Genomic DNA, 18,888 nt, shown 5'->3' with positions numbered 1-18,888 from the left:
CTTTTCCATGAGCGCACGGACCAATGGCCGCTGAGTTCCGGCAGGGGCTGCCCAGTGAGCGGCGGCGGGGGGCGGGCCGCAGGGGCGGTGGCAGCGGCCGGGCCCCGCGCGCTCCATGGCGGCCGCCACCGGCCCCGACGAAGCGGACGAGGCGGTGCGGGGCACCTGCGAGGACGCGTCCGTCTGCAAACGGTACCGGAGCCGGACCAGCGGCCGGGCTGAGCTGGGCCGGTGTTCCCCGCGGGCGGCGGGGCTGGGCAGAGGGCGGGCGAGGCTCGGGTGGCTCCCGGGAGAGCAGAGCAGGAGCGGTCCCGGCCCGTTCCGGTGCCGGGGCTCTGTACGTGCGCCCCGGGCTCCAGCGGCCGCAGGGCACGGCCGGGTCGCGCTCGGAGCTGGTCCCGCGGGTGAAGCCCCGGTGAGCAGCGGGCGGCTCCGGGACCCGCGGTGCGCCCCGAGCTGCCCTGGTGCCCCCAGCCCCGCCGAGCCCGTCCTGAGCCGCCTGCAGCGCTGCCGTGGCCGATAGTGCCTGGTAGCTGAGCCGAGAACCGGCCTGGTGCTTCTCCATCTCCTTCCTGATCCCGCCGGGATGGGCACTGGCAGGGGATGGCTGTCACTGCCCCCGTGTGTGAATTGAGCCTCTCTCTCTCTTGGTCGGGCTGGCCTTGTGGGCTTTAGAGCAGCAGATCGTTTGTTGGAGGGAGAGTTTTCCTTGGGGAATCAGTTGTAAAAGCCATAAGTTCTGTTAAACAGAACTGTTTCACTGTAAACTGATGTAGCAGCTCTGGAATCAGTGCAAACACCTTGTCATGTACAGCAGGTAGAAGTAAAGCCTCATTTGTATGCCTGAGGAGCTGGAGAAAGACAATTCATCTTCTGGGTCCCCCAGGAGGGAATATTTGAGATTCGGGTCTTTGCTCACAAAATTTCATCCAGTAGTGAAGAGGCCATTAAAAAGATGCTTGCTGAATGTGGTAACAACTAAAATTTCTAACTAAACTTTATATATTTAATTTAAGTAGTTGCACACATGGAACAGATTTTTAAACTGTGCCTGCATGTGCACACCCAGGGCAGAGGGACCTTTCCAGCCTGTGTATCTTTTAGGGTAAATTTTGGGGGCCTTATTTCATAATTCTCTCTTTTCCCTGCTGCTGCGCAGGTTTGCTGTGAGCGTTGGCTACTGGAAGGACCCTTACATCCAGCATTTTGTGAGACAAGCCAAAGAGAGGAAGGCACCTGAGATCAACAGAGGCAAGTTGGAACGGGGATGGGGACACCTCACCTGCCCTGACCACACCTCTGCACCCTGGGCGTTGGGGGGTGGGAATATGTGAGAGAGTGAGACAAGGTTTCTTCACAGCAGTACTTCCATCCATGCTGTGTCTGATCTTTTAAATACCCGTGAGTCAAAACTCTCCTCCTTTGCTTTCTGAGTCCTGAATGGGCTGTCTCTGTGTGTCCCAGTGTAGAGATCTCCTCAAAGCAGTCAGAAATGCTGGTTGGACCCAGGGCAGTTGGGTCTCTGCAAGTGTAGAATTATTCTGCTCTTCTTGAGGTGAAACTTGACTAAAACTTCTGTTTGCCCAAGGAGCTGAGTTTTATCAGTGCATGAGGTTTTTGTTTGTAATTAAAAAAGAAAAAGAGAAGCCCTTAGGTAGTTAAGAAGAGGGCATTACTGTTCCTGCAGACTGCCTGGGGACCTTCATGAGTGCTCAGCATGGAGGGTTGTGTGCCAGGGGTGACTCCCAGCTCTGTGTGTGCTGCAGGTTATTATGCTCGAGTGCACGGGGTCAGTTACCTGATCAAGGCTTTCCTGCAGAAGACACAATGCAACTCTCAGATTGTCAACCTTGGGGCTGGCATGGACACCCTGTTCTGGAGGCTGAAGGTAACGAGGGCTGCAGAGGCAGGCCTGGCTGGGACAGGGGCACCCCTGAGGGGCTGCCCTGGGCTCTGCAGCCTGGCTCTGTGCCACAGGGCAGCACAGCAGCAGCTCCCACACAGAACCCCACAATAGCTGAGCTTTGGGGGACCCCTGAGGGGCTGCCCTGGGCTCTGCAGCCTGGCTCTGTGCCACAGGGCAGCACAGCAGCAGCTCCCACACAGAACCCCACAATAGCTGGGGTGGGAAGGGACCTCTGGGGATCATCCAGTGCAGCCCTGGCCAGGCAGGGTCACCTGGAGCAGGTGACACAGGAACGTGTCCAGGTGGGTTTGGGATGTCTCCACACCCTCCCTGGGCTCTGCCATGTCAGGGCTCTGCTCTTTCCTCTGTCATGGAAAGAGGTTCTTCCTCATGTCAGGGTGGAACTTGTTGCGTTTTAGCTTCTGGCCATTGCTCCTCATCCTGTCACTGAACAGAGTCTGGCACCATCCTCTGACACCCCTGGGAGGGATTTGTATGGATTGATGGGATCCCCTCTCAGCCTTCCCTTCTCCAGACTGACCAGGCCCAGCTCCTGCAGTCTCTCCTCATCACAGAGATGCTCCAGACCCCAAATCATCTCTGTGGCCTCTGCTGGACCTTCTCCAGCAGCTCCTTGTGTTTCGTGGGGATCAGGACTGGGCCCTGCAGCTCTCCAGGGATGAGGGCAGGGGCAGGAGCACTCCCTGACCTCCTGCCACACTCACCCCACGTCCCCTGGGATTCCAGTTGTGAGTTTAATTATGTAAATCATGGACTCACAGAGTGGGTTGGGTTGGAAGGGATCTGGAAAATCACCCAGTGCCACCCCTGCCATGGCAGGGACACTTTCCTCTATCCCAGGCTGCTCCCAGCCCTGTCCAGCCTGGCCTGGGCCACTGCCAGGGATCCAGGGACAGCCCCAGCTGCTCTGGGCAGCCTGTTCCATACATAGCAGTGTTTGTGTGTGTGTAATTCATGGAAATTCAGTTACTCAGGTGTTGTTTGATGGTATCATTCTGGGTGAACACACCTCTGAGTGAATTGTCTTCTCACTAGCATTTACATGGGTAAATTTGGGTTCTGGAGGAAAGCCTGAGGAACATTTTGCTTGGTCACAATTTATTGTATTCCATCAGTGGAAAGGAGACAATTCTGATTTTTTTTTTTCCTGAGATGTGAAGCTTTTCTCTTACCTGCATTTCTCTAAAAGCTCTGCCCATATACTGTTATGGTAACAGTGCTTTTAAGGGCTGAAGTGGGGCCTGTAATTCCAGTTCTTTGTCCTTGCAGAGAGCAGGTGTGGTGCAGTGAATGAGCAGAAGCTGGGAGGCAGTTGCTGGAGTGTTGAGTGCTGCTTTCACCTCAGAAAGCCACGGGGTGACAGCCAGCACAGGCAGCAACATCCATCACAAAGGGGCTGCTGCAGGGGACAGACTTGGCACAGCTTCTCCAGCAGGCTGGGAAACCCTGCCAGCATGGAATGAGGAGCTTTGCTCCCTTTTGGAGCCCAGGCAGGCGGGTGTGCTCATGCTCTGGCTGTGCCTGGGGGAGAGCTGCAGTGTGGTCCCTGTCTGGGTGAGCCTGTGCAGAACCTTGCTGTTCCTCCCTTGGAAGGCTGTGCTGACAATCCTGGTAGGTGCTGTGGCAGTGTGCTGTGCTGTCCCACAGCCCCAGGACACAGCCTGGAGGGTGTGTTCCAGTACCTGTGTCTGGGCCTAGAGTCCTTCTCCTCTCAGGTGACGTCCCAGCCCCACCTGGACACGTTCCTGTCACCTGCTCTGGGTGACCCTGCCAGGGTCCCTTCCCATCTCATCCATGCTTCTGTGGTTACATAAGTGTTAAATCATTTCTTTAGCTCTCAGAGGGCATTCTAATGTCTCTCAGCTGGTTTTTGTTGGGTTTTAAGCTGTGGGACACTGTTACAGCACTGTTACAAATGGCAGTGTAAGCCAAACCAGAACTGTTCAGGATTTTGCTTGTGTCTTGTCCTGTGCATGTGAAACTTGAGTGTTCCTAATTCTAGTGTCTTCCTGCCATTCCCAGGATGAAAATCTTCTCCCTAGGAAATATTTTGAAGTGGATTTCCCAATGATCGTTGCAAGAAAAATACACAATATCAAGTAAGTCTGTGTTCAGCTGTGGAGAGTGGCTGCCAGTCAGGGCCATTATTTCATCTCTCCTGAGAAACTCTTCATCTTCTGGGCTGGGAGGGTGGGCAGGCTCTGCAGCCACTGTCCCAGGCTGCAGAAGGGGATGGGTGAAAGCTTTGGGGAGCCAAGCAGAGCTTGCTGTGGGGGAGGGACAGTGTCCTGGCAATTAGAGGTGATGGAACCTTCTCCTACTGTTGAGGACAGCACTGGATTCCCAGATGGGCCTGTTCAGCTGGAAGCAGGACAGCTGGGAATGTCCTGTTGGAATGAATCCATCAAGGGTTAGTGAGGACATGGGACAGAGTGCCTGGATTTCTCTTGAAAGGTTCTCTCAGAATTAAAGAAATTGTGTGTATAAAAGCCAGCTCCAACTTCACCAGGCTTGCAAAGGTTTTCCTTTCCAGCAGAGGGCAGAGATATTCCCTCAGCTGCTTTTCACACACACACACACACACACACACACATATATATATATATGTTAAGAAAAAAGCTGTAAGCACACTGTTCAACAGGCTTAACTGCTCTGAGATGCTTCTTCCTTCTTCCCACAGATCAAAACCTCCCCTGTCAAAACCAATTATGGAATCCCATTCAGGGGACTCTCTTCTAATAGGTGAGTCATCTTCAAACTCAGTCAGTGATGTACTGCAGCACTTTTAAAACTTTTCTGATCATTTTGTTCTGCTATGTGGGCAGGCTTTTAATGTTTGAAATGCTGTTTGGACAGAGAATTGGGAGGGAAAAGAGGCTTTTTTCTTCTCTTACAGACTCCTGCCCATTTGTTCTGTGTCATGTTAGAAATGTCTTCTCTTTAAGTGGTTTTATTCTGGCAGAAAGTTGTTGGGTTTTTTCTTTTTCTCTCATATGTAGCTCCTTTTCTGTCACAGGAAAGGAAAAAGTGTTACATAGAGGCATGGATACTGGATTAAAATATCTGTGGAGTGTTTATCTGCTTTCTGTCTCATTAAGAGCACAAATCTTTACATTTAGCAGAGTTTTCACAGCAGAAACACAGCCTGCACAGTCCAGGCTCGTGAGCCAGTGCTGTTTGTTACATTTTAGTGTTAAAAGGATAAGAATTTCAGGTGCTGTGGTGTGGCTGTAGTCTCTTGGTTTGTACCCTCATTGGGGAACAGGAGGTTGTGTGCTCCCATCCCTGGAGAGTCCCAGGCCAGGCTGGACAGGGCTTGGAGCCCCCGGGACAGTGGGAGGTGTCCCTGCCATGGCAGGGGTGGCACTGGATGGGCTCTGAGCTCCCTCCCAGCCCAAGTCATTCTGTAATTGTGTGTTTGTGTCAGGACTGCACTTGAAAACCTTTTTACCTGTGGAAAATTGCCTGGGTTCCACGGAGTTCATGTTCTCAGTGCAGGTGCTGAGCTGTAGCAGCTGCCTGGGACAGTTCAGGAGGGGCAGCGATTCCCTGCATGCCCCTCACCTGCTCTGTGTGAGCAGGGTGACCCTGCAGACCCTGCTGTGACCACTGTGCCCTTCCTGGGCACATTCTGCACATTTCATTGCTGTCACTGCCCTTCCCTTGCCTTCCCTGCAGCTGTCCTTCCAAGGGCAGAGCTCTCCTTGGCCCCTCAGGCCCCCAGAGATGAAGGCCCAGGGCCCCAGGTCAGAACAGGGCTCCTGGGGACCCCTGGCTTGCAGCTGGGGCACATCTGGCCCCAGGGGGATCTGCTGCACCTGCACTGTGCCAAGGCAGCCCTGGGGCTGTGCCAGGGGCTGGGTTTGTGTTCCCAGTGAGCTGCAGGTACATCTGGAGCAGCAGGAATCCTGCACAGGAGCTGTCAGCCTGCACTGCTGGAACCTGGGGCTGTTCATGGCCAGTCCCACAGTCCCAGGGGGCTGGGTTTGTGTTCCCAAGGAGCTGCAGGTACATCTGGAGCAGCAGAACCCCTGCACAGGAGCCTGCACTGCTGGAACCTGGGGCTCTTCATGGCCAGTTCCAGTCCCAGGGCTCTGGGTTTGTGTCCCTCAGGACCTGCAGGTACATCTGGAGCAGCAGAACTCTCTTCATGGCCAGTCCCACAGTCCCAGGGGGCTGGGTTTGTGTCCCTCAGGACCTGCAGGTACATCTGGAGCAGCAGAACTCTCTTCATGGCCGGTCCCACAGTCCCAGGGGGCTGGGTTTGTGTCCCTCAGGAGCTGCAGGTTCATCTGGAGCAGCAGAACCCCTGCAGGGCTGTCAGCCTGCACTGTGCAAACCCAGTTCCCGCTGCACTGGGCTGTACTGGTGGGACTGGTTTCTCTGGAGCTGCTCCCATGGGTCCTGCTCAGGGCTGGGTGTCAGTCTCAGCCTGCTCCAGGCTGCTGCAGGCTCTGCTGCACTGGGATCTTTGGGGTGTAGCAGTGTCCAGGACATGGGCAGTGGTGGGAGGGCTGTGGAACTCCAGTTTGAGCTGCCCCCAGCCACAGGAGATCTGTGAGAGCCCTGAGAACTCTGGTGTAGGATCAATTGAGGGAGCTGCTTTTGGGGAAGTGCCAGCAGAAGGGGTGCTGGAATAAGTGGATAAATCAAGCAGATGAGCAGAGAGTTCCCACAGGTCTAGAGGGACTTGACAAGGAGTTTACTGAGCTGCTGCTTGGTCTGGGCCCTCTCATTGAAAGCTCTCAGCTGGGAGGTTGTGGCTGTGCCTCAGGTGGCTCCAGGGTGATCCAGGGAGCCCCAGGCCAGCAGGACTGATGTCTGTAGTGAGCACGTCATGGGAGCTCCAGCAGACAGCCTTAGTGGAACACAGGAATCACAGGCTGCCTTGGGAAAGAGCCCCCATGGCCTCTGAAAGGTGAGTTGTGCTTCCCAGCTCTGTTGGAGTTCTCTGAATCAACACAGCTGTTGGAAAAGGACATCAGCACAGTGCCTGCATTTCAGGAACGTGTTTTGACTGTGTCCTGTGCCAAAGTGTGCCAAAGAAGTGGCACAGTGGTTGTGGGGAGGGAATGGTTCTCATATGGATGAGGAGCTGGGATGGAGGGCGAGCATATGTTGTTCATTTTTGTTATGGAGGAGAGGGAGATCTGTGCTTGAGGGTATGTTGTTGTTCAACACTAAGAAAAAATTGGGAAAATAGTGATTAGTAAGTGGCAGCTTGTTGGCAAATCCAAACTCTGAAGAGTGGTAAAGAACTGTAGAAGTATCTTGTGAAATTAGTGACTTGATGATGATTTCAATGTGGATTAATAGAAAGTGATGCACATGGGGGGGAAAACAGTTTGTGCCTCACATGTAAATGATTATTGCTGCCTTCCTGCAGGATCTGGGTATTAGAATAAATAGATGGATGAAAGCATGAGCTCAGTAATGGTCCAGAAATACAAAGCAGTTCTAAGTACTTTTGAGAAAAAGCTGGAAAACAACTTAGGTGCCAGTGTTAGTAGATGTTTCCTCTCTTCGACTTTTCCCTTGGGAGCTGCTGTTGGCCTCTGGAAGGCTGGGATCACCCTAGGGAGACCTCTGGTCTGACCTGCTGTGCTGGTGTTGGACCTGCAGTGTTCTGGGATTGCCACTGGCACAGGCAGCAGCATTGCCAGCTGGGGAAAGGTTACTCAGGATTTTGGAATCCTGTCCCTCCCTGTGCCTGCCCCCCACCTCAGTCACGCTCTGTACACCAGCAATGCTTTGTTTAGGCTGTTTGGAGGCTTGGTTTGAGTTGTGCTGCTATGGATTGGCACCACTCAGGCCCTCTCTCTGCTCACCTTGATGCTGTCGTGCCATGACTGTTCCTTCGTGTGCCTCTCACACCTCCTGCCCTGTCTGGGCCAGCTTGGGCATTTGGTTCTTTCAGCTTCCCTCCATCCCCAGGCTTTCTTGTGGCCAGTGTAGGTGTCAGGGGACTTGCAGGGCTGACCCTGAGCTCCCAGGACAAGCTGAGAGTGTGGCAGTGCCTGCTGGGCTGCTGGATGAAGCTCGAGCTGGGCAGAGCAGGCTGCAGGGGCTGCTGCTCTGGAAGGCTGCACAGATACCTTAGCATGAAAATCCTAATGGAATCACTGGGAGTCAATAGTATCCTGCATGCTGGCTCTTGGAAAAGCTCCAGGAAACTGTTGCACTAATGTGAGAAGGGAGTAAGAGAAGGAAGCTGAGTTGTTGTGGCAGAGGAAGGGCTTGGTGTGCCTGGAGGCTGCAGTGCTGCCCCACAGCTGGGTCAGGGCAGCAGGCAGGGCCTGGGGCAGCAGGTCTGACACAGCTGGGAAGGAAAGATTCAACGTGGTCAGGTCAAAAGGCAGCTATAATCAGCTTTTGCTACTGCTCAGTTACTACAAGCTTGTGTTACTCTATGCCTGTGAAATCGGAAGCCCCTGTGTTGTTCTGTGTGCCAGAGCCATGGACAATAACCACACAGTGTGTGCCCAGGACAGAGCATTCCCTGTGATCATCCCTGGAGAGCTGCACCTGTGCCCTGGCTGGGGTAGCTGGGGTGGGGGGCTCATCTTTGCCCCCTTCCCCATCCCCTCCCTTGTATTTCTGCAATTAAATCTGAGTTTGGTGTTTCTCAAACCTTCATCCTGCCAAGTACAGAGAGAGAATCTTTGTCCATGGCTGAGGGTGAGCATCACACAGATCCCCAGGGCAGCTCTGGAGGAGAGCACCCAACCAACCTCACTAAAAACCAGCAGGTTTTGGTGGTGGTGCCTGGTAGGAATTAGTGCCTGGAGTATGGGATTTGCAGTGGTTTCAGCTACCAAATGTCACTGGCTGTGCCAGCATTAGGGCAGCTGGCCTGAGTCACAGCACTGCAGTAGGAGTGGGCAGAGGGGTTGGAGCACACACAGAGAATCAATTCAGGTAAAACAAACTCTTGTTCCTCAGAAGAAATCAATGGGGAGCACGTGACCATGCTGCCAACTGGGTTTTCCTTTCCCAGCTGCCCTGTGGATGGGCAGGAATTGTCAAATCCATTTGCAGCAAGGCTGCTCAGCCTTGGGCAGCACATTGCTCACTTCAGGCTGACAGAGTGGGAAGGGACCCTCAGGGACATCCCAGTGCAGCCCTGCCCTGCACAGCACAGCCCCAGGAACCCCCAGCTCTGCAGGGAGGTAGGAGTTGGTGCCAGACTGGGTCCCAGGAGCTTTTGGGATGTTTGTGGATGGATTTGTGGCCTCCAGGCTGGGGACAGTGGCAGTTCCAGCTGTCCCAGCTGCCACTGCCCTGCAGCCAGTGTGTGTTTGCTCCCTGAGGGGGAGGTGATGGAGCAGTTGAAGTTTGCCTAGTTAAGGATGATCAGGCTGAAAAGGGGGAAATTTAGGTGAGATACTGAGGAGAAATCCTTCCCTGACAGGGTGGGCAGGCCCTGGCACAGGTGCCCAGAGCAGCCGTGACTGCCCCTGGATCCCTGGCAGTGCCCAAGGCCAGGCTGGAGCAGCCTGGGATGGTGGAAGGTGTCCCTGCCATGGCAGAGGTGGCACTGGATGGTCCCTATGGTCCCTTCCAGCCCAAACCCATTCAGGTTTTATGATAAAAATGCTCAAATCCGTGAGCTGTGAGCAAGGCACGTTTACTTCCACCTTGGAGTGTTTGTGCTCCTTCTCTCCCAGATCACTTAAAAAGTTTTGTGGTTTATTTCTGGCTTTTATTTCTGTTCTTCATTGAGGTATTTGTGTGACCCAGCCTCCGAAGCTGGACAGGGAGCTGGCATTAATTCCCTACTAATTGTGGTGGCTGACGCTCGCGGTGCCGTATCCATGGACAGAAACCAGTCCCTATTTAAACACTTCCCTGTGTGTGGTGGGGTTTTTGGGTGGCTTTTTTTGATGCCATTATCATGGCCTTGATGTAATCACTTAAATAGAAGGGTGTGGGAAGTAGTAAAGCTATTACAGAACATGCACATGGAAAAAGCCTTGACTCAAAATGTTGAATCATTCAACATGCTGCAAAAGTTTTTTTTTCTCTTTTCTTCCCTTGTAACTCTCTTTCTGAACTGTTTCTGATTCCTGGATCTGCTCCCAAGTGTTGCTGGAATGGCAGCTATTTTCCTTGCTAGTGCCACTTCCAGGGAGTTGTCACTTGAAAAGCAGAGGTGCATCCTCTGGGATATTTGGTCCCTGTGTGTTGGAATAGCTGGGGAAGCCCACACTTGTCCCCAGGTAGTTTTGTTCCCCTCTCCTGGAATGGAAACCCCTTTCATCCTGCCCCTTCAGCCACTCCTCTGCTCACTCAAGCTGTGCCAGGGGAGGCTCAGGTTGGACATCAGGGGGAATTTCTCCATGGGAAGGGTGGCCAGGCGCTGGAAGGGGCTGCCCAGGGAGGGCTGGAGGCCCCTCCAGAGCCATCCCAGTATTGTGCAGGACTTTGGCTCTGGCTGGGTTTGATGGAGCACTTGGGAAGTGCCTCCTGTGGGCACTGGGCTCCTCTGGGTGCACTCATTGCTGCTGGGTGCCAGAGTCACTGATGGCAAGAGGCTCTGCTGCTTCCTCCCAGCTGTGCCAGGAGGGCAGGGGCTCTTGGACTCTGCATTTGTCCCTCCTTCATGGTGGGGAGCACCCACAGGATCCTGTTGTATCCCTGGGGAATATCAACAAAATCAGAATACCTTCTGCAATTTGTCTCTTTCCTTAAATACCACCACTAAATCATACCAAAAGCCTAAATGATGTCTCTTTTTTGGCCCCAAGTCTCTAGCTGCTCCCCATATTTATTACATAACTACATATGCAGTTAATTTATATAGCTATATCTGTTGTTAATATTTGAAATATTGCCACTTAGCTTAGCTTTCCAGAAATTGATGTACTTTTATGTGGTTCCTATGTACATACATTGGGCCATCTAAGAAGACTCCCCAAACAAAACAAAGCCCTGCCTTTAATCTTGCCATTTTTCTTCTCTCTGCATTGCTGGAAACCATGGTAACAGCTGGGCTAACCTCTCTGCTTCAGCGTGGCTGCAGAGGCAGAGGAGGCTCCGTGCAGGGTCTGGTGGTGATGGAGCCCTGCAGAACGCAGCCAGGAGGGGAGTTCATGGTTTGAAAAGAAGAGTTTGCTGCTCACAGTTCGGTGTAACAGAGCAAACTTGGGCTCCCAGCTGCGGTGCAGTGTTTTGGATGGAGAGCTCCATATCCCTCAGTTGTAACGTTGGTCTCTCCCCATTTCCCTGCAGATTCCCACAGCCTGGACTCCAGCCGATATTCCATAGTAGGGGCAGACCTCCGTTCCTCCTCAGATCTGGAGGAAAAGCTGAGGAAACACAGCTTGGATGTACAGTAAGATCACTGGGGTTTCATTGGCTTTCTGTGGGCTTTTTTCAGTGGGGGCTTGGGGAAGTGCAGGGCCAGGCTGGACAGGGCTTGGAGCTGGGACAGTGGCAGGGGTGGCACTGGCTGGGCTCTGTGATCCCTCCCAACCCAAACCCTTCCAGCATTCTGTGATTTCTGAGTTCTATCTCTCTAATTCTTTCCTGTGGCCTCCTCTCAAACCCCTGTTGTTTCCTAAACATTTTGGTGGGGCTGCAGGGGTGCCCTTGGGATCCGAATCCCAAAGCTCCTCTGGGGTTCTCTTGTTCAGCAAGAGGCTTTGGGGGGGCAGGAGTTGAGTTTTTGAGTGGATGATGGACAGACCTTTCAAATGGAAGCAATATAAATAGCAGAGATCTGGCTGGGTGGGAGAGAGCATATGGGGAAGCAGAATGCATCAAATTGCCATTTAATTCTTTACACTTCCATCCTCTGAAATGTTGCCTTGCTTGCCTACATTGCTGCTCCTTGTGGAATTTCTCCTGCTTCTAGTGACTTTTTTTCCCCTTTCATTCCAGCAATTAAAAGCAAACTCAATAATTGTGAAGAAAATCACTTGTGTAGATGTCTATTTTTGTTCTTTTGTGGATGGAGGGGGAAGAGGCAACGTGCAAACTATGGATTACATTTTGTTAGATAATAATATGTGAAGATTGTTTTACAGATACTGAACAAATTTGTCTAATTAAAATTCTTCCTAGAACTTCTTTTAAAGAGAAAACTTTTTTTTTTTTCTGTTTGTAATTAATGCCTGATTTCACTGATCTCTACAGGAATGTGAGCTGTGTGTACAGGGCACAGTTGTCCTGCAGAGGGAATTTTAACACACCCCAGTTCCTGCTGTCAGAGAGGACTTACAGAATGCACAGTGTTCTGTGCTCAGGGCTGACTTTTGGGGAGATTGATCCCTAAAATCTCTGGTTCACAACCGCAGGAGTCTCCCATGGTTCATTAATTCACAGCTGCCAGAGAGCCCAGTTTGAGTCAACGTGATGAAGAGATTTCATTCAGTCTTCAGTGTCTGGTTCATAAAAGATGGAGCTCTTTCAGGAAACTGTGCAGACATGGAGTGACTTGCTGGCTCACAATCCTTAGCAGATTTTTCTTGTTCCTGTGCTGGAATCATGTTCTGCTGTGGTTTTGTTTTACAGTTTGCCAACGCTGCTGGTGGCCGAGTGTGTGCTGGTTTACATGACCCCCCAGCAGTCTGCAAGCCTGCTCAAGTGGGCAGCGAGCACCTTCCCCGTGGCCATGGTTATCAATTATGAGCAGGTAAAACCAGAGGGGCATTTTTAGACCTGCATTGTTGTCATTAAAATTGCTCTCGTAGGTGGGAGTTGTTGAGGAATGAGAGTGGGCCATGTCCTTTTGTAGAAACAGCAGTTTCTGCTGAATTTCTGGAGTAATGTGTTTTAACTTGTAGCTTGGTTGGCTCATTGTGGAGAAAATACAGCTATTATGAAAGACAATTTCTGAAGTATGTTGAAGCAAAATAATTGAGACTTAATCCATACGTGGAAAAAACCATAGAATATTGATTCAGCTAAAGCAGAGCAAAAAGAAACGATGCTGAGTGCTGGCTCTGGCTGTATAACATTGCATTATTACCTCTGTGTTCTTTGGCAAAGCGGAGCAAAAATCACATCAGCATGAACTCTGGTTCTCCTCTGGGAGTAAAACACTGCCTCAGGGGAGCTAGGTGGCTCCAGGAATTAGAGACAGCATCTCCCAGCTGTGAGTGACTGCTGCAGAGTGAAGCAGAGGCAGCTGTGCTGCCAGCCCCGGTGTCCCTGGGGCAGGGGCACTGTCCCCTGGCACTGGGCTGGGCACTGAGAGCTGCTGGGAGCTGTGCTCTCACTGGCACCCTGTGCGTTTGGTGATGTAAGCAGGTTCTGCTGTGTCCTTGTGTCCCCAGGTGAACATGAGGGACCGCTTTGGGCAGATCATGATCGAGAACCTGCAGCGCCGGCACTGCAACCTGGCTGGGGTGGAGCTCTGCAGCTCCCTGGACTCCCAGGTGAGGGGCACAGGGCTGGCTCTGAGCTCTGCTAACCTGCCTGGAGTTCTGAGTGTGCCCTGGGGGCTCAGCAGGGACCAGGGCAGGCTGGGGCAGGCACTGAGCCCTTTGCTGGCCACATTACCGTGCAACTGGGGCATGGATTGGTTTGGGAGGGACTGTGGAGCCCATCCAGTGCCACCCCTGCCATGGCAGGGACACCTCCCGCTGTCCCAGGCTGCTCCAAGCCCTGCCCAGCCTGGTCTGGGACACTGCCAGGGATGGAGCAGCCCCAGCTGCTCTGGGCACCCTGTGCCAGGCCTGCCCATCCTCACAAAACAATTCCCAATTCCCAATGTCCCATCCAGCCCTGCCCTCTGGCAGTGGGAGCCATCCCCTGTACTGTCCCTGCATCCCTTGCAAACAGTCTCTCTCCATGTTTCCTGTTGGCTCCTGCAGGTCCTGGCAGGCCACAGCTGGGTCACCCCAGAGCTTCTGTTTGCTGGCTGAGTGTCAGTGGCTGCACAGAAGCTGCTGGGCAGAGCCAGCCCTGCCTGGCCCTGCAGAGATCACAGCACACGCTCAGGGAGGGGTCTGGCAGCTCTTCAAAGGCCAGCTCAATGAGCTGCCCACTGGGGTTCTCAGAGGGAGAAGCTGTCCTCTGTGCTTCCCCTGGAGGCCTGTGAGAGCTGTGAGAGCTGTGCTGCCCTTTGTTTTCCAGAGGGAACGGCTGCTGGGAAGTGGCTGGGACAATGCCCGTGCTGTGGATATGATGAAGGTGTACAGCTTCCTGCCACAGGCTGATGTCAAAAGGTACCGCTGGGGGACCCCAAAGTCATGCTCAGATGCCATTTCCAAGGTCCTTCCCAAGCATGTGGGATCCCCTGTGGAACAGAGGAGGCTGCCCCAGCGCTGCCCAGGGGGACACAGCCACACACCCCTCCTGAGCCTGAGGCTCTGCAGAGCCCCCAGATCATGCCTGGACCGATGGTCCAGAGGTGAGCGCTGCCAGGAGCAGGCTGGGAGTCGTCATGGCTTCTTTGGGTGGCACAGAAGGCATCTCCTGACGGAGACTCGCAGATGGGAGAAGCCACAGAAATGCTGTGTTGAGTTTTTGCAGTCCCCAGGATGTTCCTTGTGAAGATTTTGGCTGGGCTTAGATCACAACACGTTGAAATCACGAGGGGTAGACTGCTGGGTCTGCAGAACCCAGAGCAGGGACCAAAGGCTGTTTAACAGTCACTACTCTGCCTGGATTTCGTTCATATTCCTGCATTAAATGCTAAACAGTGGGAAATTTTAAGGAGTAACTTCGTAGGGATATAATGTGAAATGTGAATTGCTGTGAGTCATTCATGGCTGGAATTAGCTGAACAAGTTACCTTGGTCAAAATATTCACCTGTGGGGGTTTCTCAGAGCCTGGAACTGAACAGGTGAGAGTGGAAATCAGAGGTGGTTTAAATAGGAACAGGGCTGTGTGGTGGGACCATATGGCACTGGTGGAGACACAGAGCTCGTGCTTTCTCTGCAGCATTTTTGGCTACCCTGGATCTGTTCAGCTCCTTGCACTTGTTCCACATGCCAGGAAGTAGGGTTATGTAAACTCTGTCCTCCAGAATCAGTGAGGCAAGTGCTCTTGCTTTAGAAAAGGCTTTCCCAGAGTGCTCCTCTGCAGCACCTCACACCTGGGAGTGCTTTGAGGGACTTTTGCCCCTTAGAGCCTCAGCAGCAGCCCTGGCATTGGTCAGGAGTTACCCAGATGAGTCCTGGAACAGGGAATGCCAGGGATGAGGAGTTGGAGGCACCCTGTGGGTCACTTGTTCCGTACATTGGCAGTGGTGGCATCATGGACAATACCTGTAATTATTCCCTGGAGAGGTAACTGCCTTTCTGGCCACAGTTCTCACTGCCATGGAGTGAACAATTCAGTAAAACTTCTGCTGAGAATCCAGCTCAAATCCTGACCTTTGTTTTATTCCTGCAGAATAGAAGCCCTTGAATTCCTGGATGAAAAGGAACTGTTTGAGCAGCTGATGCAGCACTACTGCATCTGCTGGGCTTCCAAGGACAGCAGCAACCTGGGTAATGTTCTGCAGCCCCTGGGGTGCTCCTGCCACGGGCATGTCCTGAGGGAGGGCTGGGCTGGGATGTTACACCAGGTGTACCTCAAATCCCCCCTGTTCCAGGGCTCTGCTGCTCCTCCCTGCCCTGGGAGCACCTCCCAGCTGGGCAGTGCTGCTCCACAGCCTTGGAGGGTTTCTGGGGTCCAGCTGGGGAGCCTGTCCAGCACAGGGGAGCTGGAGTTTCTCCCCAGAAGATGCCGTATGGGTTCCTTTAAATAACTGCCTGCTTTATCCCATCAGTGCTAATTGAAAGGTTTACAAATCCCATGCATGGGAAGTGCCATATGGGCACACGGTATATGAAGGCACAGTGTCCTGACAACACAAAAATAAATTTGTATTACTTATCCCAGGCTTCTCTGCACTGTCCCCATTTGCAGCCATCTGACACTGAAGTTTTCCACACTGCTTTCTCCCTGGGGAAGAGCATTCCCTCTGAAATGAGCTCTTCTACCTGTTCCTTTTGCTCTTAAAATTCTGTCTCTCCTGGACTGGGATTTCTGTCAAAGAGAGAGATTTGATTTAGGCTTTCTGTAGCATTTGGGTGTTGCTGCTGCTGCTCAAGAAATGATGAAATGAGGGGAATTGTTGCTTGGCTGAAGCAGGGATGGCCACAGCCTCTATTTGTCCAGATTAGAAAGACAACTCTGTTGCAGTCCCAGTTTGTCTCTTTCTGGCTGCAATTTCAGGGACTTCATTCTTTCCAGAAAAACTCTGCCTGCCACCTGTATCATTTCCTCCCCTTCATCCTCCCTGCCCTTTCCCTGCTCCTGACCGAGTACCAACGAGCAGATTTTATTTATTGACTGTTCCTCAGCAAATGGGAATAGATTTGGTTCTCTGCAGCCTGGCTGGGCAGCGCAGCCTCTGACAGAGCTGCTAAAGGAGATCTTCAAACAAAAACTGGTAAGAAAGGAGCTCTTCAACACCCTGCTGCTGCTGCTGTGACCGAGCTTCTGCTTGAGCTGGTGCTCTCCTGAATCCTCCAGAGCTGTGAGCCCCAAACCCCAGGTTCTGCACTGGATCTCTCCAGGCTGAATGTGGTGACTGTAACACACAACCCATTTCAGAGGAGCCAAGGCCCAAAGGTCACAGCAGCCCCAGTTTTGGGGGTCTCAGCATTGGTCTGTGCTGTGATCAGTGAAAGGACAGTTTGGGGTGCTGAGGCTGAGGTGTCTCAGCACTTACAAAAGACAGAGATCTCAAAGATCTCAAAGGTGATAACCCAGAGCCCAGTGGACGTGGCATGGGTGTGCCTTAATCCAAAGCAGGGCTTTTTTATCCTGTGGGAATTTACTGCTCTCATGAATGGTACTCTCCTCTGCTTTGTCTTCCTCATTTCATGGCTGACCCTGAGGTTCCTGAACATTGTGTTCTTCCTTCTGCCATGAATAATTCCAGTGCTCCTGCAAATTGACTTCATGTAATTCATTGCTGCATCACAATCAAAAAAGGGTTAAAAAGTACAGCCCAACCTGTTTCCTGCTTTCCTCACACCAAATCCTTTATGTTTCAGTTTAAAACAATGAAGCAACTCTGAAAGCATCTTTCCTGCTGTGTGTAAGGGACCTTGGTGCAGTGAGGGTAAGAATAAACCCTCCTTTCTTGCCCCAAATCCCTCCTTGTCTTCACACAGGTCTGGCAAACATCGACTTCTGAGGGCTGCAGGGAGGGAGCCCCGGGAGCTCAGGGCTCAGGCCAGGACGTGGAGAGGATGGATTTGCACGTGCCAGCCCCGGGCTGCGCCTGGGCCACTCCTGCTGGGGCCTCTGGGTGGGTCCAAGGAACGTTTCTGTGGGCAGGACGTGCCTCTGTTCCCAGCCTGCAACGGGGACTTGCACAAGGTGTCAGTGGCTCCTGTTCAAAGCTTGCCTTCCTCAGTTCCAAACCGAAAGTCCGGTGTTCTTGGGTTCTTTGATTTGCCTCTCGTGTGTCCTTGTGGCTGTGTAACACGTGCTTGTGACAGGAAGCTGGGGGTGGCTGAGCAGGAGGGAATTCTGTGCATTTCTGCTCTGTTCAGGTCTCATTTGGATGAAGTGTTGGCTTCTCCAGGCTCCTCTGCCCTGCAGGGCTGTCACTGCTGGCAGGGGAAGGGTGGAGGAGGAGGAGGGCCCTGACTGTGTTCAGTGATGTACAAGAAACTGGAAAAGAGACTTGATTTGACTGGGAAGGGCTTAGCTTGTGGTTTCAGCACTGGCATGCTGAAGAAAGAAATGAATCTCAATTTGCACTGCTTCTGGTAGTATCTTTACACCAGTTCCTCCTTGTCTCTCTCCCCTTAAAAGAAGCAAAACAAAATCCCAACAGCAATGAAAACCCTTGTCCTGTTGTTTGAAATTGAATCTTGCAACCTTCCTATGAGAAAAATAATAAATGTTTAGTATTTATAATTTGTCTCCTGTCTTCCTTGCTAGAAATGACTGGTTTCTACCTGGTTTAGTGACATTTTTCCTCTCACCCAATGCCTCACCAGGAGTATTTTTAAAGCAGTTGCTGGCAGACCTAGAGCAGCTGTGGCTGCCCCTGGCAGTGCCCCAGGCCGGGCTGGACAGGGCTGGAGCCCCCTGGGACAGTGGGAGGTGTCCCTGCCATGGCAGGGGTGGCACTGGGTGGGCTCTGAGGTCCCTTCATCCCATTGTGACCTTTCCTTCAGGGCTTAAAAATGAACCCAAAGCCCAGCCCAGCCCCACGACCCCTCTGCACTGCAGGGCCCTTCCTGAGCAGTCACTGATGCCCAGACACCAACCCTGTCCTGCTCTTTCCTGGGAATTCAGTGAGGAATTCAGAGCTGTATGAAAGCCCATCTCTACTGTCAATTTAACTGTGGCCAGACCCCCTTTGGGACCGCGTTCCCTGAGCCTCCTGCAGCATCTTTGAGTGGGAGCCAAGCTGGAGCTGTACCTGCCCTGGAACATCCAAATCTGTTCTTTGGAGCTGCTTCCCCTGGGAACACCCCCTGAGCTGGTGCACTTTTCATCTCAGAGGCTTGGAGCACAGCTCACTGCAGGGATGTCCTGGGCTCCCTCAGTCTTTTGTGTCTCTTCTGTCATGATTTCATCCCTTTGTGCTCAGCAGTGATGTCTCTGCTAGCGCGAGGCAGATCTGGTGCTCCTCAGTTCTATTTTGGGTGCCTGTGTAGTTTGCAGCCCTGCAGCCTCCCTGCTGCCCTGGGATGGAGGCACCGGGTGCCCTGCCCTGCTGTCCCCTCCCAGCTCCTCAGCATCCAGCTGGGAGAGGGCAATCAGTGCCTCTGCTGCTGCTGCCGGCACTGCTGGGTCATGGGGTCCCCTCGTGCCCCAGGGCTCAGCAGCACTGAAGGAGCCCCCTGGCTCCCTGCAGCTGGGGGCAGGACGGGGTGGGCAGCCCCTGCTCGGGGCTGTGCTGCCTGAAACGCATCCAGGAACCCTTGGGGGCAGTTTGGGTGTGCAGGGGGCTGCTGGGGGGCTGCTGGCCCAGGAGGCTTTTCCAGGCAGGAGA

General features: G+C 52.9%; 1 protein-coding gene across 1 annotated transcript; it reads left to right on the top strand.

Annotated features, from left to right (window-relative positions):
* Nucleotides 1-93: 93 nt before the first annotated feature.
* LCMT1 (leucine carboxyl methyltransferase 1) lies at nucleotides 94-17,801 on the top strand. The gene is made up of 11 exons (XM_036392569.2): nucleotides 94-192; nucleotides 1,160-1,251; nucleotides 1,767-1,888; nucleotides 3,950-4,026; nucleotides 4,608-4,669; nucleotides 11,159-11,261; nucleotides 12,443-12,563; nucleotides 13,207-13,308; nucleotides 14,009-14,100; nucleotides 15,273-15,370; nucleotides 17,048-17,801. The coding sequence occupies exons 1-11, from the start codon at nucleotides 116-118 to the stop codon at nucleotides 17,068-17,070; spliced, it is 969 nt and encodes a 322-aa protein (XP_036248462.1). The 5' UTR covers nucleotides 94-115; the 3' UTR covers nucleotides 17,071-17,801.
* The last annotated feature ends 1,087 nt before the right edge of the window (nucleotides 17,802-18,888 follow it).

This window comes from Molothrus ater, chromosome 16 (assembly GCF_012460135.2).
Source record: "Molothrus ater isolate BHLD 08-10-18 breed brown headed cowbird chromosome 16, BPBGC_Mater_1.1, whole genome shotgun sequence".
Lineage (NCBI taxonomy): Eukaryota > Metazoa > Chordata > Aves > Passeriformes > Icteridae > Molothrus > Molothrus ater.
Note: the sequence above shows the minus strand (reverse complement) of the source record. Positions and strands in the feature narration are given on the sequence as shown.

Bases quoted from the DNA above. Each gene is read 5' to 3' on its own strand.
- LCMT1 (XM_036392569.2), top strand. From the start codon at position 116: ATGGCGGCCGCCACCGGCCCCGACGAAGCGGACGAGGCGGTGCGGGGC. The intron at 193-1,159 runs GTACCGGAGCCG...GCTGCTGCGCAG, and splicing joins GACGCGTCCGTCTGCAAACG to GTTTGCTGTGAGCGTTGGCT. The intron at 14,101-15,272 runs GTACCGCTGGGG...TTATTCCTGCAG, and splicing joins CCACAGGCTGATGTCAAAAG to AATAGAAGCCCTTGAATTCC.